General features: G+C 44.0%; 3 protein-coding genes across 3 annotated transcripts; 1 reads left to right on the top strand and 2 right to left on the bottom strand.

Annotated features, from left to right (window-relative positions):
* Nucleotides 1–623: 623 nt before the first annotated feature.
* Nucleotides 624–8376, bottom strand: LOC134621059 (protein FAM78B-like). Its single transcript, XM_063467466.1, has 2 exons — nucleotides 6829–8376; nucleotides 624–3786 (listed from the first exon to the last, which is right to left on the bottom strand). The coding sequence occupies exons 1-2, from the start codon at nucleotides 7092–7094 to the stop codon at nucleotides 3264–3266; spliced, it is 789 nt and encodes a 262-aa protein (XP_063323536.1). The 5' UTR covers nucleotides 7095–8376; the 3' UTR covers nucleotides 624–3263.
* A 1316-nt stretch (nucleotides 8377–9692) lies between these two features.
* Nucleotides 9693–13777, top strand: rex1bd (required for excision 1-B domain containing). Its single transcript, XM_063466742.1, has 5 exons — nucleotides 9693–9809; nucleotides 10636–10718; nucleotides 10868–11072; nucleotides 13151–13239; nucleotides 13413–13777. The coding sequence occupies exons 1-5, from the start codon at nucleotides 9807–9809 to the stop codon at nucleotides 13483–13485; spliced, it is 453 nt and encodes a 150-aa protein (XP_063322812.1). The 5' UTR covers nucleotides 9693–9806; the 3' UTR covers nucleotides 13486–13777.
* Nucleotides 13778–13847: 70 nt separating this feature from the next.
* crlf1b (cytokine receptor-like factor 1b) lies at nucleotides 13848–23643 on the bottom strand. The gene is made up of 8 exons (XM_063466741.1): nucleotides 23539–23643; nucleotides 20955–21233; nucleotides 19985–20114; nucleotides 19652–19824; nucleotides 17312–17469; nucleotides 16289–16457; nucleotides 15008–15189; nucleotides 13848–14254 (listed from the first exon to the last, which is right to left on the bottom strand). The coding sequence occupies exons 1-8, from the start codon at nucleotides 23594–23596 to the stop codon at nucleotides 14231–14233; spliced, it is 1173 nt and encodes a 390-aa protein (XP_063322811.1). The 5' UTR covers nucleotides 23597–23643; the 3' UTR covers nucleotides 13848–14230.
* Nucleotides 23644–24715: the final 1072 nt, after the last annotated feature.

Raw genomic sequence — 24715 nt, 5'->3', positions numbered from 1 at the left:
GTCGCGCTTCTTGGTCGCTTCTATCGTGTTCGGTGTGTATGCACCGTAAGTTTCATTATCCCAAATCTTAGTCGGCCTAGAAGTGATACCTTTATGAAGCATTCAAATGTTTTCTTTTGTCTGGCAAACCATGAGCCTGTGGGCTTTAGTTTCATTGCAAGGCTTTAAAAAGTGATCTTAAAAGATGTGCTGCACACATGTGAACAGCACTAATAAAAAGCCAGAGAGGTCGACAGCGACCACTGATTGGTCGTTAGGAGTTATTGCAATTTAGAAACTAGAGCAGCTAAAAAAGACCCTGCTTTAACATCCTGACTGTAATAATTGAACAAATAAAAGTAAATTTGTGTTCAGTAAGATGTGAAACCAGGATCAGAAGTTATAAACCCATCTGGAAAAGTGCTGAAAGGTTGTTTTCTATACAAGTATCTTATAATCACTGAAGTCGCCTCCTGCTGGTGGATATAGGGCCAGCTCGTCCATCTTTTGCCTACAGTCTGTGAATGTACTGTGGGGAAAAAGTCTTGTAGCCTCTTATGCCCATGTCAAAATGTTACACTGTACCTGGGCTGTGGAGCGACAAACAGGAGCAAGTTCACACTTTATTTTTGGCATTTGTTTTAATGAGTTTAAAAACACTGCATGCAAAAGCCAGACAGTCTGAGAGAAAGGACTGTACGTCCTCCACATTAAAACACTGTAAAACACCGTCAGCCCGTCGCTTTCAGACAATCTAACGTCGACCAGCAGGACAAGTAGGAATAACGAGTCAGATTCACACGAAGGGCCGTGCAGCGCTCTGCTCCGAGCCCACAGGCACGGCTGTTAACTGTAAAAGACACTTGAGGCCCGGATGCACTTTGACGGCAGACTGTGTGACTCTCACGGTGAAGTAAAAATGTATTTTTAATTAACACGTTATTTTAATTGGGGCATGTGGGGGAAAAAAAGTTCCCCACTATAAAAGCATCAGTTCTCTGAACAAAGTTTCAGTCCAATAACGATCACCTTCTAAGTTGTCCCATCGGAAGTGCTGCTCATGATTGTCGGCGTGGGCTCACAAACTGCCCCTGTGTCATGGCTACAATAATCAGGGTGTTAAACTATCTCTTTGTCCACACCGCTGTGCGGTTAATGTGTGTGTTAGGGTTCGCAGTAGGCCGGCAGAACAGTCCTTCCTGGTGATCCTGGCTCTGTTATTGTTCTATATGAGGTGTGTGTGTCTGTGTGTGTGTGTGTGTATGTGTGTGTGTGTGTGTGTGAAGGCTTGTTCGGTTCGCACCAAGAGTAATGAGCAGCATGGGCAAGATAATGTGGTTACATCATCCATCTCTCTTCATCTCTGTCTCATCTGGACCAGCTCAGCAGTTCAGCAGAAGCCTTTTTTCTTTTTTTCAGTCCCACTGAGGCCGGATGAGCAGATCTACAGTAAATGCACCGCCTGGAAAATCATCAGAAGCAGCGTAGAGGTTTCTGGTTTGGGGCACTGTTTCACCTCCTTCTAAGGTGCACGGAGGAGAGGAAAAAGCCTGAAGAGATCAAACCTCCTGCAGCACCGACAGTATACAGAGTAACTGTAAGGCTAGACAAGTGCATTTGTGGCTCGCAGCCTTCATCGGGGTCATCATAAAACATATTACAGATTAAATGATGTAGATGTGAAATAGAAAAAAATACAAAACGCACAATCTCAGCCAAGTGTGTGATGTTTTACGACCACGATGAAGGCTATGAGCCAAAACACAACAGCCTAACAGTGAACTACACTGAAGCTGTGAGCTCGTAGGAAAACAGCACATACTGGCTTTCATTTTCAGCCGCGAACCTTCTGACACACACATCACGACAGACCACCAGAGACGCTGCGAAGCAAACACTTCCTCTCTCACCGTCACGTGTTTGGATATTTTGCTAACTGCTGAATGGACACTTTTTGAATGGACGAAACTTTTTTCGTCACCCTGAAGATGAACCGTCATACATTTTTTTCTAGATATTTCAAATGCTGTTTGAAGACAAAGAAAAATCCTGTAACCCTCAGATGAGTGAGATTTAACAGGCGTTAGTTTGATATCCCAAATCTGGATGAGCAGGTACGTTGACGACAGCTGAAACGTTGCTGTGCTTCAGCAGATTACCTTCTAACTGCAGGGCTGCACGCTGCCAGGGTTAACTCAGAAGAAACTATGTTTTGGTGTGATCTCAGTCTTACATGAGTGGAGCTTGGTATCAGTACGTTCTTCAAATGATAAAACCATGTTTGACTGTAGCAGGCTGTCATCAACACAGGCATCTCTGGCTTTTAAAAAGGCAGGGAGGGAGAAGCTCTGCAGCTCGGACGAACTGGCCACGTGCGATTGCAGGAGGGGGAAATAGTCCTGCTGCAGGGCTTCAGTCATGTCTGTGTGTATGTGACATAAACTAAAGTGTTATTTCTGCTTTTCCTCTGATATGTCAAAAACAAGGTAGCTCTGTGTTTGCATGTGACAATCTTTAAAACACAAAGAAAAGAAATGACCCTACAATGTTTCGGCTTTACAAACGAGGCCTTGTGTGTGAGTGTGTGAGGCAGTCTGGTGTGACACAGCAGCACGCCTGGACCCGACCCCGGGCTCCATTATAGAAAGCACACAAGCACAAACAGATACACGCGTTTGCACGCTCACGTCATCCCGGTGAGATTCTACTTGTCTGCGTCCACGATGAAGAAGAAACCCCACAGCGACGCCGTCCTCGCTGGACGTGAACGCAACACAAACTCTAACAACTTTCCTCGCTTAAACTCTTACACAGCACTTCAGCGTACAGAACAGAGCAGGCCACGAGTATGCTGTCTTTAAGGCCGCGAAAACCTTTGTCAATTGTATTTAAGCTCCGTCACTTCTTCTTCTTCCAGGGCCTGAGTAGCTACAGCACAGGTATCAGTTACATCCCAGCGCAGATGTTCAAGCTTCAGATGAGTCTTCCCTCTGCTGTGCAGGGCCGGAGTGCATGCCTGCACACCTGGCAGCCCAACGGCACCAGAAGCAGGGACTAACAAACTTTCTAATTGTCAAAGGCAGCGGTGGGGAATTAAGGCAGTTGTCCCCTCAAGATTCAAAGCACTGCAACTCTGATGAGGTCATCAGCACGTAATGCAATTCTCAGCCTGCTTATAAATATCATTTTTGTCTGCTTTTGCGTCTCATCTGATTATCCTGTTAGCAGAATTGGCCTGATATGATATGATGTCCCAAAACGGCCAATCAGATGCACGTTGTATTCTACTTGGGCGGTATGACAACAACCGGAGGGCCTCTCCTCGGCCTCCACATCAGAACCTGGGCATCATTGGCGTTGGGCCTCCCCATGGCGTTAAGAGGGATGGGCTCCATTCGAGTCAGCACCCGCGGCTGGTCCTGGTGCACCCGGCCCACCAGCCTGGCCCTGGAACCCAGAGGCAGGGACGGGTCCACTGCGATGTCAACCCTCATCCTCCACTTGATGGTGTGGAGCAGGATCTTTTCCCTGGATGTGGTGTTGAGCGCCACCAGCCAGGTGGTGAAACTCTGGTCTCTTTTGATGTTCGTCAGTAAAGGTGTGTTAGATTCGCTGACCGGCACAGCCCAGGTAACGCTGGGGTAAAAATTGTCGTTCATGCTGACGATGAAGCGGGACGGCTTGGACGTGGGGCCGACTATGGTGACTGTCTCTGTTGTGTTTCCGTACCAAGGGTAGCTCACGCCATCTGAGTCGCTGATGGCCCGGACCAGGCCTTCACGGAGCTGAGGCAGCTCCCAACTGGACCTGGAGGAAGACAGGAACCAAGAGATCTCTGGGTAACTCCAACATTCATTCAAAACATGTTTCATAGATTTTAACTGACGTTCAAACTTATTAAAAACACAAGTTAAGCCACTGTTGCACTGTATCACGTGTATAAACATGGCACCAAATCCACCTATGAAGGTAGTCCCCAAAAAACGCATTTGATCCCTGTTAGCTGCCCCTTAATAGACTCCAGGAACATGTGTAACGCTGTCTGTTTGCTAATAATACCAGCATGACTAGATCCAGTTGTGGTGCTGTGGTGACTGTTTTTCCTACACTGAAAAAAAGAACATGTTGGATCTACTTAATTCAACAGTGTGGACACTGGTTGCACATAGATGTTTTGCTTTGGCAGCAACTTAAACAACTAAGTTAAATCAACACAAGTTATTCATATTCAACACACCCGTGCAGTTTGTGTTGATAAAATGTGATTAAAACATGTTTAGATGAAGTAATTTCAGCTCTTGAAATATTTTTATCCTTCACAATTTTCTCACTTTATTCCAACACTATTCAATAACTTTTTATCCCAATACTACTTGGTTACTTTAAAAACTACACGTTATCTTCATATTACATAATATACAACAAAGTTTAGAGTCTGGTTAACAGATTTATAACAACTTCCATCCATCCTCTTCACCAGTCTATTGCACGGCAAACATGGAGAGAATTTTTTTTAACCAATTAACCTAACCCCAATAACTGCATGACTTAACTGTGGGAGGAAATAGAGTACCCAGAGAGAACTCACTGCAAACTACACTGAAAAAATGAAATTGGGTGGTTGTTACATTTACAGAAGTCTAACTTGTAATTTGAACAAAAATAATTTCATATTTCTATGGTGAGCTTAATTAAATCATGTAGGATCTGCATTAAATTCAACAACTTAATTTGTTCTTGTTGAGATGACATGATACAATCTAGTAAGAGTGGTTAGTTGCCTGGACTCAAGAAATGCACAAGATCACACAAGATTTCAAACTGCAGGAAAATCACTGGAGTTTTAAAAGGCAGACAACTACACACACCACATGTATGCTATCACTATTTACTGCGGTTTAAGCTGTCAAGGACAAAAACGTATGGAAAATTCTGCATCAAGCCTTGAAATCATAGCTTTTTCTACTTTTGTTAAGCCTCGATTGACAGCTTGGTGGCGTGGTGGTTAGTGCTGTTGCCTCATAGCAAGAGCATGGGTTCATGGGCTCAAATCCACAATCTGGCTAGTTTACAGTGGGTTCCATCTGAGTACTCTGGCTTCCTCCCACAGTTAAAAGTCGTGCGGTTATTAGAGTTAGGTTAATTGGTGATTCCAAATTACCCTAAAGTGTGAATTTGAGAGAAAATAGTTGTTTGTCTGTATGTGACAGACTGGTGAGCTATCCAGGGTGTACCCTGCCTCTTACCCTATCACTTCTGGGTTATGCCCCAGCCCCCCCTGCAACCCGGATAAAGATAGGAGGATGGTAGTCGTTGTAAATCCATTCAATTTTTATGTTAACCAGACTCTAGACTTTGTTGAACGTTATGTAATATGAAGACAAATTTAATTATTTAAGTGTTTAAGTGACCAAGTAGTATTGGGGTAAAAGTTATTGAATAGTGTTGGAATAAAGTGACAAAACTGCGAAGGATTAAAATATTCCAAGAGCTCAACTTACTTCATTTAAACAAGTTTCACTCACGTTTTATCAACACAAACTGCACAGGCTTATTGAATATGAAGAAGTTGTGTTGATTTAACTCAGTTGTTTAAGTTTCTGCCAAAGCAAAGTAATTGTGTGCAACCGCTGTTCACTTAAGTAAATCCAACACGCTCTTTTTTTCCAGTTCAGCTGGATTCTGGATTTGAACCCAGGACCTTCTTGCTGTGAGACAACAGCGCTAACCACCGTGCCACCAATCAAGACTTGACAACTTAAACCACAATAAATAGCAATAACATACCTGTGGTGTGTGTATGGTTGTTTGCCTCTTATAACTCCAGTGATTTTCCTGTGGTTTGAAATCTCGTGTCATCTTGTGAATTTCGTGAGTCCAGGCAACTAACCACTCTTATTAGATTGTATCAGGTCATCTGAACAAGAACAAATTAAGTTGTTGAATTTCATGCAGATCCTACATAATTTAATTATGTTCACCATAGGAACATGAAATTATTTTGTTCAAATTACAAGTTAGACTTTTGCAAATGTAACAACCACCCAATTTGCTTTTTTTGAGTGTATTTGGAGATATTTGTTGTTTTTGCTTTGCTTGTTTTTTGATTGGCTGCGGATTCTTTTATATATATTTTTTTAGATAACTACCATACCAAGCTTTTAGTTATGTGATACTGTATTTCATTAAGCCGTTTTGCTTTTTAAAATCTATTTTATTACAGGAAGTTTCTCTTTGTTGGGCCAAATTGTCTAAAAACAGAAAGAAAGAAAAGCCATGATGGTTCAGTGTGCCAGTGGATTATCATCATCATCCCTTTGTTGTAATCAACAGCTTTGTCATCTGGAGGCCCCCTACCATCTATTTACCATGCCATGTGACCAATCCGATGACAACCTAAACCCCATCCTCTCACCCGTGCATCCACCACCCACACCCCTGCACCCAGCAGGATTAAACACCCCCTCGCATATGCCCTCCAGACATAACGCGTTTGTGTGTGTGTGAGGTGGGGGTGTGGGGGAGGACATGTCTCCGTGGGCACAATTTGAGTGTGAGAGCAGCAACTGTTGTTTAGCTCCTCTAATAGCAGCTTTTCTATTTAGGTGCCAGAGTCACAGGAACAGAATCTGTCGGTGGGCGTTTGAATGAAGGAGGCTGACGAGCTCCGTTAACCTGCTGCGTGCACAAATGCTCCCCCGAGCGCGTGCAGCTCGGGCACGAACGCGTTATAGTTAGTTATAGGAGTGCACGGAGGCGCGCCGTCACGCACGCGCTCCCGTTTTCCTGCATCTGAAATCCTGTCACGCGCGTGTAACTGGGACTCAGGTGACAGAGGTGTGAACTCACATGCCGACGTCTCCGTAAGTGTTGTAAAATTCCATATGGGTGCACGCCTGGATCCAGCCCACCACCCAGGTCTCGTTGCGCGGGACTGGAGGCATCACAATCCGCGCAGACGCTTTGAAATAGGGCGTCTTGTACCGAAGCACTATGGGCGAGCTCTCCTCGATGACCGTGGGGCAGTGGTCTATGGTGGCGGACAGGTCGCACACCACGATGCTCTCTCGTTTGATGCGTGACTTGTTACAGGCGATGCTCTGGATGCAACCCATGGCTGTGCGGGTGGAGGTGGCGGTCAGCGACGGCTAAGTGAGCCTGACAGGCCGGGGAACAGCACAGCTGGCCGGGACTCCACCGACACCGCGACGCTGTGCATCCGATGAGATTATAAGGCAAAGGTGGGTGCTACCACGCTGCAGGCCCGGGAGAGTACCCGGTAACGCAGACACCCGCCCTGCTGATGTGCGAGCACATCTGCCCGCTGCTCTGGGGCTGACCCTGCGCGCTGACCTCCGGAGGATCCGAAGCAGAAACAAGGGAGCAGATAAATCGAGTGTCACGTGAATTTTAGATGCAGGGATGATTGCATCTTCTCCTCTAAACCCCAGCGGTCAGTTTCTCCCGGAGGATGCGATCCATCCGCGCTCCTGCTGCAGTCCCTGCCCGTAACCTTTGATCCTCGCCTTTCTGCCCCGAGCTGTCATGTCACAACAGGCGTCGGGGGACCGACGGACGCTGGGACACCGGCAGGGGGACCCGAGGGTCGGGCGGCGGTATTTGGCGGTGCTGAACGGTGCATGAGATGCTGCTGCTGCTGCTGCCGGTAACCTGAGCGAGGTCGTTAGGGTCCGTCATGCCTGGCCACTCGACCGGAGGGAAGCCCGGTGGAACAAGCCGGGAGTCCGAGCATCAGCGGTGGGGAAACCAGCCTCCTCCCAGCCACCACCGGAGGGCAATTCCCGACCAAAGCCTCCAGACCCCGGGCATCAAATCCTCGCAGTGCAGAGCGAAAGAGCGCCGAAGGATCAAAATAAGAAAAATAAGAGAAACGGTGTCATAGTAACCGCGCCGCGTGCACCGCGCCGTCCTCCGCTGAAGAAGGCTGCGTGGCTGTGCGTCGCTGTTCAGCCTGCGCGGTGCTGAAGATGCTCAGCCGACCAATGAGCGGCGGAGGGAGCAGCTCTGCGACCTCTCCCCCCAAAAATACCAAACCCCACAAACACGGAGCCGACACTGTCCACGCACGTGCCACTCTGCTCAAATCTTTAGGAGTGACTCCGCCCACGCGAGGCACTGGCAAAGTACCTTCCCGGGTATTTGTGCCGAAGAACAGCACCTTTAACAGGAAGGGTCGTTTAATTGGTTTGAGAACATCAGGCTTTTCAAAATAAAACTGCCACAGTCTCGGCAAAACGACATCACCTCACGGTGCTCCGGCGTCTGCAGCCTTCCCCTACCTCCACCCCGGCAGGCGGAGGTTTCATATAAAGTGTTTTACTGGCCTTGCTCACCTTACAGCTAACCAGAAATTACACTACTACTTTACATATAAGTATATATCTACACACACACAGAATACGTTGTTCCTTTTGCTTTACGTCTGTTAACATTACAGATTTTTCTGTTTATAATAATAAAACATACATGGGACATTTCCATGTATTAATAAACAACTAGTCATAAGAATCTCAGATGTGGTGCCACAAAAATATATATCATTTATTGGAGATAAAGAAGCTACTTTTGAATATAAAATGCTGCAAATTGTGCTGTAGATGGAGAAGTGGGTCGATTTAAGTTGATAAAGATGGCTGAATGCAGGATGATGGCTTCTGAAAACAGCTTAAACAAGATGCAGATTCTTATTTATATGCAGTGCTGTGAAAAAAGTATTTGCCCCTTCTTGATTTATTAGTTTACAAATTTCAGATCAAATAAAATAAAATAATTTCATTTATTAAGGAAAAAAGTTATCCAAACCTACCTGCCCTGTGTGAAAAAATCATTGCCAGCTTCAGGTAATAACTGCTTGTGCCACAATTGATGTCAGTAGTAACTGACATCAAACATTTAACTGGTATTGGAGGCCATTTTTGCCCAGTGTCTTTCTTATTGTTGAGTCATGACCTCTGACCTTAACAGAGCCAGACGAGGACTGCAGGTCTTCAGATGTTGTTTTGGTTCTTCTGTGACCTCCTGGGTGAATTTTGGTGGGCTGGTCACTCCTGGGAAGGTTCAGCACTGTCTGCAGTTTCTCCATGTGTGGATAATGGATCTCACTGTGGTTCATTGGAGTCCCAGAGCCTCAGAAATGTCTCTGTAATCCTTTCCAGACTGATAGGTGTCAGTGACTTTGTTTCTCAGCTGTTTGTTTAGATCTTTTAGCCTGCTTCACTTTGTTAGACAGCTTCTATTTAGCGATTTCTTGATTTAGCAGGTCTGACAATAATCAGGCCTTGGTGTGACAGTGCAATTAAACTTCGCTTTCCAAAAACGTAGTTAATCACAGTTAATTTAGAAAGGGGCAATTACTTTTTTACTGTATATATCAGGTTGACACCGAATGTTTATAAGATGGCGAAGTTATATAATTCCAACGAAATTACAGTACAGTGCGAACTTACTAAATTTTGTAAAGAAATTGTATCTGCGTTTAGACATGTGTAATTAGTTGTTTTATCTATTTATTTCTTTTGTTTGTTTTCTTTCTGGTCTGTAATTGACCTCCTGCTTTGTTTATGTGCGTCTTCACTTTTATGTGAGGAGGGGTTCAATAAAAATAAAGAAAGAAAGTCTCCTTTTTTGTGCAACCGACGCGTTCGAATGCTTTTATTTTGAAAATCAGCCATTTACAACCGCATGTTCTTCATTTCCGGGTCAGGTTGCTGATTCACATACAGGAGGAAAGCGGCGTGTTGGGCTTATAAAGTGTAAACATGGTGCCATTATAAAAAGTGGAGAGTCATCCCGGGTGTGTTACAGCCATGGTGAGTTTCTTATTTCACAGTTTAACTTCGCAAAAGCCCAACTTTAAAGCTAACACATGTGCTAAGCTAACCAAGCTAATGGTAATTCGGGAACCTCCAGCTAGTGATGCTGAAGCATTCACGCTGCTGTCTGAGTCAGTGAAACAGGACTTTCTCTGTTTAGTTCGCTCCGGTAGAAACCATTAACAGAAAAAAACAGCAACATGACTTCATTCAAAACTGGGTCAATAATCTTGATCTTTTTTTTCATGTTGCATATTAATGAGTATTAAAAACAGCCAAGATATTAGTTCAAATTCAAGCTTTCCATCGGTGTTTGTGAGAAAAACTAAACTTTTGTTATTTGGTATTTATACCATGTTGAGTGGTCACCATTTAATATGTTAGTTACACGAATGTTACCCCTATGAGCAAGCACTTGGTGACAGTGGGAAGGAGAGAACCCCTTTTAACAGGAAGAAACCTCCGGCAGAACCAGGCTCAGGAAGGGGCGGCCATCTGCCATGACCGGACAGGACAGAAGACAAGTTATAGAAGAGAGCCAGACATTAATAATAAATAATGATTCAGTGCAAAGACGTGTATAAATACACAGTAAGTGAAGAAGAAACACTCAGTGCATCATGAGAATCCCCCAGCAGGCTACACCTATTGCTGCATAACTGCGGAAGGATTCTGGGTCACCTGATATGTTGCAATGAGAAAGTGTAGCTTCAGATTTGTAATCCAGTCTGAGTTCAGTGTGATTAAAAATACATCCAGTGAGTCTCCTGCGACCTGATGTTTTAATGTATTTTCATTTTGGTGACCTGTCTCGTTTCTCCAGGTGCCTTCAGACTTTAAAGCCCTGATCCAGAGATTTTATCATCTTCAGTCCGAGCGGGTCGAAACCTACCGGCTCTTTGAAGAGTACGTTTGAATCTCATGATAATGCTGTTAAACACACACAGTCCTGTCTCCAGTGATTACATCATGTACACAAACAAGAGGAATCTGTATTAAATGACTAATTGCTTCCCCCCCTGTTGTTTTTGTGATGGCTGCTGAATGTTTTCCAGGGGACACGAGGCCTACTTGAGGACAGGGCCCCATTATGACTTTGACCACTACAGGCAGCTGGTCCATGAGATAACGCAGGCGTTCTGCGGCATCTCTAAGGAAGTGCTGGAGATCAAGGGCAGGCTGCACGACGAGTTTGACAGACCAGACCTCTCCGAGCACATTGAGAAATTGCAGAACAAAGAGAAGGAGAAACTTGAACTGGTATGTAAGCACTTTCTGCATGGGTCACTTTTTAGACCGAGGCAAAGTCGAGGGGAGTCTAAAATATAATATACGTCTGTGTGGTGATGAGAGATTTCCTGAACGGGTTTTTGGCAAGAAACTATGGATGCCAGTAAACATGATCACAGTAAAGGCAACAAGGCTGTGTTATTCTCTTTGTCAGAAAGCAGCACTTTCCACTCACTTCTGACCATTTGTTAAACATAAATATGTTTTATACTTTAGCGAGCTGCCGACAGCATGCCTTATAGTACCTGCTCTGAACACAAAGACACACACGTTGTTCGCACTCGTTCAGAACATCTAAAACCTTTTGTGCTAGAAAGCGAAACTATAAATATATAGATTAAAGAAGATTATAAATGACTGACCAGAAAAGTTGAGCAGTTGTCAAAGAGGAATTTGTGTTGTTTAATAATGTGGTGTTAAACCGTACCTGACAGATAATGTTTTTTCCAAAACTGGATGCAGTTCTACTGATTCACCACAAGGAGGCAGAGTTTTTGCTTTAAACGAAAATCATTTCTTAATCGTTCTTCAGCTGAAAGCAGATTTCCCCACCATCATTGTTGAGTGTCAGAAATCATTTGTAGGGCAGCAGTTTGTTATAAATTCTCCAGTTTACATCACCGATGGAGTAAAGTTGTGAGAAAAGCTTCTGGAGGGATATGTTTGAGATTTCATATTTGAGACCTGGATCTTTTGAGGTTGATTTATCATCGTTTTTTTCCCCTGTCCGCCTCTCACAAACATACACTCTCTGTGCTAAGAGTTGATTTGAAAAGGAGGAATGATCGGGTCACTGGTGTTTCTCAAGACTTGCTGTGAAGATGTGGAGATGGTCACCACACGGTGGTGCCAGCAGTCGGCCTGTGGACGCATATTTCCATCACCGTCTAAACTGGAGGACACACTTTTTCGACTTACTTTGTATTAAAAGTAAACCGAATCATCTGCTAGGAGTTAAATTGCTTCAAAAAGGCACAGCACCACAAAAACAAGTCTAGTTTGCTGGGATGAAATCCAGCAGTGAGCTGCCATCCGTCAGCCTCCACCTGTCATTCAAAGTGACCAGCCTGTAAGCTTTAGTATCACTTTAAATCAACACACTGTTTAAAGATATATGTGGTGATTTTTTTCTTTTTTAGTGTGAAGGAGAAAATTAGCTACAGAAACCAAAAACCTTTCTTTAAAGCAGAATGGGAACATGATTACTGCACAAGCAAGTCCTTCATCCCGAGGTAAAATGCCCAGCACAAAACCCCCTCCATAATAATGTTACCATGGTGATTTAAGTTAGGGGAGTGGCCGCTTTGATTGACAGCTGTGCAGATGCAGCCTGCTGTAGCTGGAAGCTTCACCTCCACCAGTTTGAGCTACTGTAACAAGCCTCTTGACCTTTTTTAAATCTTTATTATTATTAAAAATGTTGATGTCTAGGCTGAATGTTTGGTTATTAAATGATCGTTTTGTTATACCACTATAAATCATAAGAACTGTGCTTCCTTACCAGCTTACAGCAAAATAAATACCATGATGTGACCTATAACGAAGGAGAAAAGGCTAACTTAATTTTGAATGACACCATACTTAAAATCACTTACAGAATAATTTCTGTCCTTTCCTGTGTAATACCTGAAGTCATGCACTATTAAAGTTATTTAAACACTATAGATCTGTGTTTCCTTATTCTGGTGTGCCTACCTGCAGGTATTTGTAGATAAATATATTTTTACTGTCATTTCAAATATGAAACATTGAAGTTCCTTTTAATTACAGGGAAAATTAAGGCCTTAGTCACGGGCAGTATTACAGAGTGTTGGACAAATTTGACCACCTCAGTGCTTCCCACATTCTCACAGACTTCGGTACATCTGGTGTTCAGAGATGCTGCTTTGTTCTTTTGTATAAAGGTTTACATTCCTCTATAATTCAGCTCCCTTTCTTCCAGTAATGTTATAAAGCTCCCATTATCTCCGGGTTAATCATCCGCCTTTCCTCCATCCTCTGCTGATGAGTGGTTTGCATAAATCTTATCTGATGTGCCCTCTCAACAGACGGCTAAGCTGCAGCTGGCCAAGCAGCAGGCCCAGGATCAGCCAGAGGACCAGAGCTGTCAAGAACAGATTCAGGAGATCAGGCATAAGTAAGAGCTGCCATTACAGCCCCTCAGTTTACTGTGCTCGCTTCCCATCAGCTCGCTGCTGAGAGGATCAGTTCTTCTTCTAATTGATCCGATAATCTTTGTAACTGTTCCATATCAAACCAGCACAAATAAAAGTGTGTGTGTATGTGTGTGTGTGTTGCTTCCTCGCTCAGGATCATCCAGAACAAAGAGGCTCTGAGTGAGATCATGCAGGACTTCAAGTATGACTCAGAGGAGTGCGACTGACAGCTCGCTCCCAGGAGGTAGCTTCTGTCTCGGACGCTATGAGCTGCACTTATCGATCCCTCCCCCTCCACCCGGCTCCGCCCAGCTCGCCGCTGCAGTCTTATTCCTCCCAGAGGGCCTTTAACATCCATCCTGCGTGAGTGTTTGTCTGCAGGCATGCGTTTGTGTTACTTCCAGGCTCAAAGAAAGAATTCTGCTGGCGCCATAATGAAATGTGTATATAAAATATTCAGGTGTGATCGGTTTGGAGACGCTCTCTTTGTTGGGATTGTATTTTTAAATAAAGACACTTTACAAGACAAGTTTTGCTCTTAACTAATAACCAGCTGGTGCTTGTACACTTTACATCACGCACAGTAAAAATAGATAAAATATTCACTTAAATGTGCAATAAGCTAAACGACATTTGAGCTGATCTGGTGACATGCTGCAAACTTTCACTTCCAGAGACGTGTTTATCTTACATTCTGTTAAACACTATAAATTTGCAGTTTTTGAAGGCGTTAATATTTTTTGTTATTGCTAACAGATCTAGCAGACAGACTGAATGAAAGGCTGCTTTGTCTCGGTTATCTCCCACTCGGGCCTTTTAAAATCAAGCGTGTGTGAGCGCACAGCCTCTGCAGCGTCCCTCGGACGGGAGTTGGACCTCTCAACGCTGCGGGGACCCTGTGGACCAGTCATCCATCAGGGTTTCTCGATGTGCGTCTTGAATTAAACGCCACAGTCACGCTGAGTTTCTCTGCTATGAATTATCTTCTTGCAGAATCTGAAAAGACAAAAGCAGATGGTTCTTACTGGGATAATTCAGCTAGGAAAAAAAAAGCCACCTCCACTAATCGTCACATTTCTCCGTGTGACTGCCGCTTTTCTCCTCGTTCTTATTCGCCGTGTTGCCTCTCGTTGCCTTTCTCTCGAGGTAATCAATGGGAAGCTGTCACACTTTGTGGACAAAGACATTATTCAGACGACAGCTTGTCCCCTATAAAGCACAAAAAAAAATATCCAGGCACCTCTGAGCTAATCGAGTCAGGTAGACCGAAGGTTTCTTCAAGTTCAAGGACTGAGCGTCAGAGGACGTGAACTCCTCACAGAGACAAACACAGCAGATCTGGAGGCTCTGCGTGCCATTTGGGCCGAGTTATTTCTGTGAAAGGGGAACGCTCGCGCCAAGAGAAAACAAAACACAAAAGGAACACATTACCGAAGGCTGTTAATTACATTTACGTGTTCATTTCTCTTTGTTGTGGCCATCAGATGAAGATGAGAAGTCCACTCATTAAATATGTAATAAAATCAGAGTGCTCGACTGAGAGCGTGTCTACTTTCATGCTTCCACCTCTGGGCCTGTAAAGTCTAAACCGCACATTTTACCCGATCATAAAGTACAGACTGAAACTTCACAGAGCAAGTTCAAGAGAAATCCTTCCCCTTTGTGTTTGCAAAGATGCCGACCATATGATGCAGCAAAGGCAGGGTCAGAAATTCAGCTCGGGCTGCGGACACAGCCGCGCTTACCTACCTGCTTGCGCGTTTTCTGCGATTTCTGCAGCCACACCCTCCACTGATCGTACAGTTTCATCGACATGCCGCCGCAGCCATAGGCGTGCTTGCGGACCCAACCGAAGAACTGCTTGAGTTCCCGCCGCAGCGTGGAGTTCTGCTCGCCGCTCTTAGGGTCACACGAGCCGCTCTGCAGCTGCTCTGTGAGGAGACGGGGCGGGGGGAGAAAAAGGAAGTGAGAAGATGTGCAGGTGAAGTGTGAGCACAGGTGTGACTTTTTAAATATCAGAAGAAGTTATGCATTAAAGAAAATGAAGCATGTTCCTGACCCGACTGCTCTTTGAATATTTGGAATGATTTCTATAAGTTTGGAGTTCTTTTCAGGTCTTTATTAGACAATCAAACGGAGCAGGGTTGAATTGAGACGCTGCCTTCGGGAGGGTTGACTCTCACAGGCGGGAAAACTCGTTCAAAACAGTCGTTGCTGCAGACAAAAGCTTCGATTCCTATTTTTTTCTCCTTGCAATCAAAGACTTTAAAATACACTTTCCATCTTTTTGTTCCTAATCTGTCTGATTGCGTGATAAAAACAGACAAAGTTACTCTATCGTAGCTCAACACTGCAAAACCGAAAATCCAAACAGAACTTTAGTTTCATTGTGACGCCGTGTGTTTGTGGAAGCAACACTCAGTTTCTGGGAGAGGGCTGTTGTCGTCTGCCACCATCAGTTCTTTATTGCAAACAACAGAGCCCGATAACGACTTCCTCCCCCTGGGAAGTAATGACCACATAACCTATGTAACTCATTATCTGCTCCTCCAGCTCCCAAACCTGCTTCCACTCAGGCTTTATAGGCCCTGTGTGCGCCGCTGACAGACATGCCGCTTTTTAACTTGATCAATGTTTGAAGCCGACGACAAAAATCTATCAAACGTCCCCGCGGCTCTCCGCAGTTCCCTCTAATCCTCCGTCTGGAGATCCCTATCAAGGTACGTAGCCTATTGATGTTTGGTTCCTTTTAGGCCACATGCGGTTTGAATCTCCTTGTTCAGGATGTTGGATCGGGAAGGAGGACACGTTCTTTTTTTGGCTTTTAATTGGCAATGAAAGGTTGATTATTGGAGAGAACGGAAAGAACGGTCAAGATTTGTGGGCATCACAGACGCTTGGGAAGCATTTAAAGGCCATTTAAGCAAAGAGACAGTCAGGGACAGGAAGGACTTTAGTGACGAATGTTTGCTACATCCAGGCTGATAGCTTTTACTTGGAGATGGCGTCTACTGTATTTTAAGTTCGTACCACTGCTGGGCGTGGAGGCGGCGGTCGGATGGCTCCAGTCGCTCCAAATGCCGGCCTTCCTCGAGCCAAAGATGCCCACTGGGTTGCACCTCACCTGGACAAAATAGACGGTCCCAGGCTGGAGGCCTGCGAGGCGGCACGATGTCAGATTGCCGACATCGTCCACCAACTGATGGAGAGGTTAGAAAGAAACAGAGTTTGTAAGGAGACAGTTTTGACAGTTGGTGGAGGAAAAGCAGAAAGGCCATAATGCCTCAACGCCGGATATCAGTGTCACTGTCAGGGACAATAATCCACCATGAATCCATTTCACCTGCTTTGATCCAAATGAAAATGAGGACTTCTGACCTGAAAGTGATTAGATCCATTCTGCAACATGACACTAAGCTTAAACTTAAGGCTAGAGTCATACATGATCAGTCCTGCAGCACATGCTACGAGCCCTGATCTCAAATCCACAGAAAACCTGAGACAAATTCACCAACTGTACCTGAAAACTGCAGCTGTACCAAGAAGCACGCTGCACACTCCTTCAACAGGAGATAACGATGTGATTTTGGCTTTGCTATTTTCTCCTGACTGCCTCTTATATAAAGTTAATTAATCATTTTTAATTTCACGGTCTTAGTTCTGAACGCCTCCCCATATTATTTTTAGCATCTGAAACTTTTGTTTGCTCTGCTTTCATCCTGAATCTCCTTTGGATACTGGTGACTTCGTATTCAATAAATATTACTGTGTTTGCTTAATCTTCTCATTCAACAGAGAAACATACAAAGCAGAGAAACAGTAAGGAGCTTTTGTTAGAAAACATCAAAGAGAGTTAAAGGAGGAACATTTTGTGCACTTTTGGATCAAAACCAAGCTTCAACACTTAGAAGCTATAAATCGCTAACGACAGCAAGGAGAAGATTTGTTTTACAGCGAAGCAAGAAGCTGCACGTTCATCATTGCTCACACGTTTCCACAGTAGCTACAGAGAAAGTGTGTGTAGGTGCGTCTGCGGGTTTGTGTGTGGACCACCTTCCAGTCAGCGCTGTCCTCCAGTCGGTAGCGTATCTGATATTTGGCCTGAAACAGGATGTCCTTGAGCTCGGGAGGGCTGGCCCAGCGGACCGTCAGCTGGTCCTCGAGCTCGCCGACGCGACTGACCTGCACGTTGGCGGGAGGGTCTGTGGTCACTGCACACACAAAGGACATCTATTAAAGGGTTTGCATGCAGCAGGTTAAAGTCCAACAGGGCAGGGATGACCAGTAAGAGATGAAATGAATGAAACTACTCGGAGGCTGCTTCTTAAATCATTAACACTCTTACGTGCAGCTTTAGAGTATTTACTATATTTGGCCTCATCCTTGGTCTGCTTTACCACACGATCAAAGCAAGAGCTGAAGCTTCACAGGGAATTTCCATGGTACAGATTTACTAAATAAATAGCTGTCATGTGGAAGGAAAAGCAGTGCAAATAAATATTTAATGGGAACTAAATATTATCCAACTTCATATTTATATCTTTGAACTCCATTACAGCAAGCTTGTGTTCATACTAATCGTAATTTATCTGATACCAGGACTTGGTGCATCACCTCACATCATCCTCTCTCTGAGACATACCTCACCTTTTCAGCCAGCCTTCTTCCGATTGGCTGCCTGTCAGAAACAGCAGGTTTCAACATCATTTGCCTTTATTTTTTCTGTAGTAATAACCCCAAATGAAAGAAGCCATTCTTGCACTGGAGAAAACAACAGTTTACGACCACAGCTTAAATAAAATGACTGTGATGGTGTGCAAGATATAGTCTGCTTAAACTGGCATTTACATGAAAAATTGTGTTAACATGGAGCAACTCAGATTCATTTTTATTTCCAAATCACACCAGTCGCCTCAAGACAATCAGATGAACCCCTGTGAGCAAAGACTTGGAGAAAGAGGGAAAGAAAAACTCCCTTTTAGCAGGAAGAAACCTCCGGCAGAACCAGGCTCAGGGAGGGGCGACCATCGAGAGACTGATTGGGTCGAGGGGAAAAATACTGGACAAAACCCACACTGTGGAAGAGACGGAGATTACTAATAGGTAATAATTTTTTTAAACTAACGGCGTATAGATGCCGCTTTCAATTTAATCAGAGAAAATCATACCAAAAATAATCGCCTAAATTTGCTGCCGTCTACAGACAGAAATTCCCATCTGAGATCCGAGAAATTCAGAAATTCCTCCACAAACAGTGATGTGGTTTCTGCAGGACGGTGATCTTTTGCAGCTTTGCTTTCAAACAGGAAAATAACCAGAACACAACCAGCTGTCTTCAAAGAGTCATGCTCATTATTCATTCACTGTGACATGTTGGCATCTGTCTCCAGTTAGAAGTTACACAGCACTTATCTGCAAACCTGCACACGTCTGTCAGAATGACTACAACCTGCAACTGGTTGCTGCAACCAGAGATTTTTACTAATCACAGGTAGGTTTCCATGCTTTTTTTTACTCTAGTGCGAATGAGTCATTAACGTGTACCCTGGTATGATTTTTTTGGACCAGCTGATTATAAAAATGTGTGTGATTAGGACAGTTTCAAAGTGATACCACGTTATAGGAAGACTACTTGCTGTCATGTTCAGAGGTTCCTAATTTATCATTTTAATAGTTAAATGCTATTAAAATGCTAAATTAAAAACCTGGTTCTGTTCATTTAGTGTGTGCGCTTCAGTTTAGGTCAGTCTGTAGTTCCTGCGAGAGCACGTCGTCCCCTCAGTCAGTCAGAAATAAAACAAAGTGGCTCGAGTGCTTTGAAGGAGAGGAAGATGAAGACAAAGAGGATGGCAGCACGAGAGGGAACACTCGTTAAAAATGCTTCTCATTTGTAACCTTCCGCTTGAGACATCGCTCACTGTGTGTCGGCTGACGTGTCTCTTTGTTCGGCTCAAGATGAAGAGGAAAACGGAGCCGGCAGAACTCATTGTTTCTGGTATTCTGGCAGCGCAACGCATCACACACGGCGGCGCTCCTCCTTCGCCTCCAGCCCACTCACAGCCTCTACGCTTTCTGTTCCTCAGCGTCCAATGAGGATTCACAGAGAGAGGATGCCGAGTTCCAAAAAACAAAGGCTGCTTTATGAAATGCGACAGTTTACCGGAGGCCTGTGCAAGCAGATGAGGGCTGCACTAATCATAACGCCACGATTTAAATTCCAGGAACCTGTGAAGCCGTCACATGAGGGGTATCTGCTAATGTTAACTTTTACAACATGACAGTTTGTCTTAGAGCCACACGCTGGAGCTCTGCAGACAAACGTAAAAGGGGAGGGGGAAGCGTAAAGCTGAACTGAAACCCTCTGTTAACTTTAGATAAACGTCTCTCACTCACCTACATCGAGGATGTCCAGGGTGGTGATGTCAGAGGTAGCAGAGCCCAGCTGATTGGTTGCTTCCACCCAGATTTCGTACGGAGTGAAGAGGGCGATGTTGCGGGGGATGTAGCAGGAGTAACGCTCGTTTCCCGTGCTGTAATTTTCACACTCCTTCTCTTTGCCGTGCCATCTGGACGCAAGAACAGAGACTGAATCTGGTGTTTGCCGCCACAGAGGCAGACGGTGTTTTTAGGGGTTTGCATCCTCGGAGTGAACTCTCCAGTCTAGCTGAGGGCAGCGGGATGAGGTAATCACCTGTAAGCTGCGACAGCGGGTCTGGAGGCACTCACCTCAGTTTGTACTTGAGGGTGTATTTGGTCGGGACGTGGGTCTCGCCCTGCCCACCCAGGCTCCAGCGGCAGCTCAAGTCCTTCGTGTTTCGGGAACAACAAGTTAGATTGACGGGCTTCTCGGGAGGCACTGGAGACAAAACGGAGCAGAAAACAGAAGAAGAAGAAGACTGGCGTCAACCTATTACAATAAGTAAAATAAAAAACAAACAAACACTAATGTTGCCTTAAAGATACTGCATGAAAAAAAGAACAGACAGACATAAAGATTATAATCAAGAAGGAACAAAGAGTAAGAGAGCATTAATCACACACACAGTCCGTGTGAGCCATCTGATGCTTCATGTAGTTTTAATCGAGGTTTCTTAAAAATTTTGTCCAGAAAAAGTTCAGCTGGAAATCATTTAACTTTGAAATCAACTCAATTAATCTTAAAATGTTCAGATCAGAAATCTCTGAGAAAGTTACAGATTTACCACATCGAACCTCTGACTTTACTCGAGTACTGACAAAGTACTGACTGTATGAGTATAATAATTTCTGCCTCTTTTAAACACAACCTAACAAACTATTGACATTAATCTGCTGCGTGATATCACAAAAACTCTTTTCTTCATCAGTACATTAATGCAATAATGAGAATTATATTAACCTGTAGTATCACTTTAATAAAAATAACTATGATTAATATGATTCTTATTATAACTTGCACAAATGAAGATTTCTGATTAGGCAGACTGGATAATAACAGCTGAATTCTTTGAATTTTGCCCCCTACAGGACGACACAGGAGTTACATCTCCTGGTTCATGTCGCCTGTTTGGGACTAAGAAAGAAGAGTTAGTGAGTTTATTCTGCAGTGATTGCAGTTCTGCAAAATTAATACTGAGCTAATAAAGCGGATCATGTAATTCTGAAGTGCGCTCATTTATAATGTCATCTGCAGAGTCAGTGTTCACCCTCCACTTACTGCCCACGTAAAGGCAGGATCCAGCCAGGACGTGTCCGTCCGCTCCGTGGCACACCAGGTTGTCTCCGGACCGCTGCTGGGATCCACTGAGGCCGTGAAGGGTGACGCTGAGGGTGCTGGGGGACACCACACTGTAGGCGCTGCTGGACACGCGCGCTCCGTTCAGCGTCCAGTATAAAGTGCTGGCGTGCACGTCGAGCTCGGGGCTCAGCGTGCACGTGGCGGTTAGACTGGAGCCAATCAGCAGAAAGGGGTCCTGGGGGGAGATCACCGCCACATCTGGGTGTTGGAGACACGTGGACACAAAAAAACCTCTTAAGCCAAAACCAGTATGAAGGCTTCATGTGATAATTAAGTCCTGTCATAATCAAGTTCTGAAAGTCTAATTAGTATTATGCTCTAATTACTGAATGTGACAGAATAAATACCCAGAATCTAAAGTTGTTTAAGATTATCTACAAAACCAGAAGATCCTCACATCCAGGCCTGACCAATAAAATGCTCCTATAATACATCCTCTACTGACGGTTTTTAGAACAGCCCCTCTCTCTTCCCCCGGCTACACATGAATGTGAAATAATTTAACCAAAACGTTCCTCGGAGGTGAAAAATCCTGTAAACTTGCTAATGTTCTCTTTCCTAACAGGATTACATTTAAATTTGAGGTTTGTAGCTTCCCCCCAGTCATCGTTTAACCATAATTAACTGCGCTTTCTTCAGCAGCATCCCACATCAGCGCTCGGCGGCTGTTTGTCTGCGTGTTTCTCAAACCGACAGCAGAGCCCGAGGTGAAACCGCAGCACTTATAACAAGAAATCATTAGAGGCTAAATTTTTTGGCCAGCCATTCATATCTTTGTGGGGACCAAAAATAGGAAGTTTGCTATACTTGTGGGGAGCAAAATCCCGGTCTCCACGAGTTTGAAGGCATTTTGAGACTCAAAAGGTTAGGGTAAGCATTATGTCAATTAGATGTCCCCAGAAGATATGAATAACCGACGTGTGTGTGTGTGTGTGTGTGTGTGTGTGTGTGTGTGTGTGGGAAGCAGCAGCCTCTCGGCACATATTTATGACCCAGTAATGAAGCGGATTTATGGAGCCCCGCTAGGATCAGTCAGAGAGGTCACCCCGGTTTACTGGTGAAACCCTTGAATGCTTTTCCATACCGCGCCCGTCTGAGGCGTGAGGTTTGCCCCTGTGATTGATGCCCACGAGAAGCCCTCCTCTCTGCATTTGAATGGCACCACCGGGCTCCTTATTCACAGATATTTGAGTTAATGTGTAGAGTTTTATGAGCCGTGCTGCAGGTGGGCGGCGGATAAGCTTTCTAACATATGTTTCACTTCAGTGTTTTAATCTGTAATGTAAAGGAAGAGCACAGCAGTTCTCATCCTCGGCCCTCGCTGAGAGGGAATTAAACACAGTGCTAATTATGAGCGCAGTAAACAATATATCTGTGATAATATGAAAAATGAATACTGTTCTAACTGCACACCTCAGCTCACGACAACATCAATCCACACAGCACAAGTCTCTTTGGCGAGCTCTCTAATCTTTCTTCAGGAACAGTTCTCCTGCTTTGTTGAGGGACACTCCGAGGATCTGAACCAAACATGTCAAATTTGGATTCATCGCTCCGTCAGACCTCTGGCCACTAGTTTCCAGTCCAGTTCTTGGTTAACCTGGAACACCTCAGCCTTTCCTCCCCGTTTCTCTTGCTTCTTAGCCAACCTTCCACTGAGACCATTTCTGATGAGGCTTGGTGAAAGCCATGCTGGTGCGAAAACACTAATTTATGCCGTCAGACTGTGTTATTTTGGTGTTTTTTTAACTAAAGGAATGGGAATTAATGATGTGTTTTTGCAGCTAGTGACAAAAAGCCTAAAGACATCAGTTAAAACTAGTTCTTTGCCAAGTTTTCTGTTATATGTAGGCACAACATCCCATAGTTCATCCCTTGGGTTAGATGCCTTTTCATGCTCGCATGATTCAGTGGTCAGTGTTAACAAACAAACAAAACCCATTCCTCTGAAAATGGTCAGGTCTGACGACAGGACCGAACATGAGCGAAAAGGCAGCCAATCTCCAAAGAAACACTTTCAAAGACCTTCAGAAAGCTGGAGAATTGTTGCTCAAGAGCACTCGAGGAATGTCTGGCTTCTTGGAGGCAAAATATAAAAATGTTTTAAAGGGAAATTAGGAGTGGCTCAAGACTTTTGCACAGTGCTGTATACAGTTATCTGGCATCAGTTTTGCCATAAAGCAAGTACAAAGTCATAGGTAAGATTTCCTCTATGATCTTCTTCATATTACCTAACTGACTGTCAGGTATCAGACACATTTACTGCTTTAATACATTTTAAATAACGTTATTTTGCAGATAGTTCTGAGTTACCAAAGTTTAATCCTTATAATCGCTATGATTAAAAATAAGAATTTTTACAGGTGAGGAACAAACTTGTTCACGCAGTTGAACATGAACTTGTTCTCTTGCTTCGAGCGCTGCTCTGCACTCTCATCTCCTTTAGACAGGATCGAGGTGACGTAGCTTTACCTGAAGTTACCGAAAGTTCGGTGTTACTCACGTGTCGAGGAGAACAACACGCGTGGAACCAGGAGGATCACCAACACGACGGGAATCATGCTTCTCTCTGCTGCTGTCCGCTCGCAGCTCCAGGAGCTGAAGCTGGAGGAAGAACTGCGCAGCTGCACTCCCTGAGAGAGGATCCCTCCTCTGACTGCAACCCTCACGCCCCGCCCCCCCACAGACACACACACTTGCACACTTTCACTGCTGCCATCGTTCCTATGCAGAGAGATGCTTCAGGTGAGGCGGTGACAACTGTCAGGTTTGAAAATCTCACCTTTCCTGACATCACCACGCCTATCACAATACGTCATTTCCTGTCAGTGTTAGGCGAGGCTTTATCCTCACCAGTTAGTGATGGAAGTTAAAGTCATGTGATACTAAATGATTTTTAAAAAGAAATATTCGTATGTAAAGAAACGAAACCAGTCATCAGTCCAAGTACACTGAAAAAAATATGTTGTTGGATTTACTTAATTCAATGGTGGACATTTGTTGCACACAGATGTTTTGCTTTGGCAACAACTTAAACAATCGAGTTAAATTAACACGATTTATTCATGTTCAATAAACCTGTGCAATTTGTGTTGATAAAATGTGACTTAAACATGTTTTGATGAAGTAATTTGAGCTCTTGGAATATTTTAATCCTTCAAAATTTTCTCACTTTATCCCAAAACGATTCAGTAACTTTTACCCAATACTACTTGGTCACTTAGATACTACATGTTATCTTCAAATTACATTTTGCTATTATATTCTAGTATCAAATACACAATTTTCAAATGGAGGCCTTATAACAGATTGTATTGTTCTCTTCCAAGATGGTTGCTGGCATCCACCAGTAACCTTTCAAAACAAAATGCCTAATTTCACTGCATTGACAGTAGGTAAAGAATTAAACTGACATTACTCCTCTACCGAATCTATATAAATCAACAGTTAAATAATGTCAGTTTTTCCGTGTTCTCTGGAATCAATCACAGCAAAGAAATTAGACTGTTTCTTTTGAAAAATGTTACAGGTAACCATCTTGTGGAAGAACAATACAAAACATTCTATTTAAGGCCTCTGACGTCAAGATTCAGTTAAACAACAATTATAACTAAACAATTTGAGGTAGTGTTAGTTTCCATTAACATTAAATTAGGTTACGGAATTGGCAAACACCTTCC

Source organism: Pelmatolapia mariae, linkage group LG23 (genome assembly GCF_036321145.2).
Source record: "Pelmatolapia mariae isolate MD_Pm_ZW linkage group LG23, Pm_UMD_F_2, whole genome shotgun sequence".
NCBI classification, from domain to species: Eukaryota; Metazoa; Chordata; class Actinopteri; order Cichliformes; family Cichlidae; genus Pelmatolapia; species Pelmatolapia mariae.
Note: the sequence above shows the minus strand (reverse complement) of the source record. Positions and strands in the feature narration are given on the sequence as shown.

Bases quoted from the DNA above. Each gene is read 5' to 3' on its own strand.
- LOC134621059 (XM_063467466.1), bottom strand. From the start codon at position 7,094: ATGGGTTGCATCCAGAGCATCGCCTGTAACAAGTCACGCATCAAACGA. The intron at 3,787-6,828 runs GTGAGTTCACAC...GTCTTCCTCCAG, and splicing joins ACTTACGGAGACGTCGGCAT to GTCCAGTTGGGAGCTGCCTC.
- rex1bd (XM_063466742.1), top strand. The intron at 11,073-13,150 runs GTATGTAAGCAC...CCCTCTCAACAG, and splicing joins AGAAGGAGAAACTTGAACTG to ACGGCTAAGCTGCAGCTGGC. The intron at 13,240-13,412 runs GTAAGAGCTGCC...TTCCTCGCTCAG, and splicing joins ATTCAGGAGATCAGGCATAA to GATCATCCAGAACAAAGAGG.
- crlf1b (XM_063466741.1), bottom strand. From the start codon at position 23,596: ATGATTCCCGTCGTGTTGGTGATCCTCCTGGTTCCACGCGTGTTGTTC. The intron at 21,234-23,538 runs GTGAGTAACACC...TCCAACACCCAG, and splicing joins CGTGTTGTTCTCCTCGACAC to ATGTGGCGGTGATCTCCCCC. The intron at 16,458-17,311 runs GTGGTCCACACA...CCTCTCCATCAG, and splicing joins AGGACAGCGCTGACTGGAAG to TTGGTGGACGATGTCGGCAA.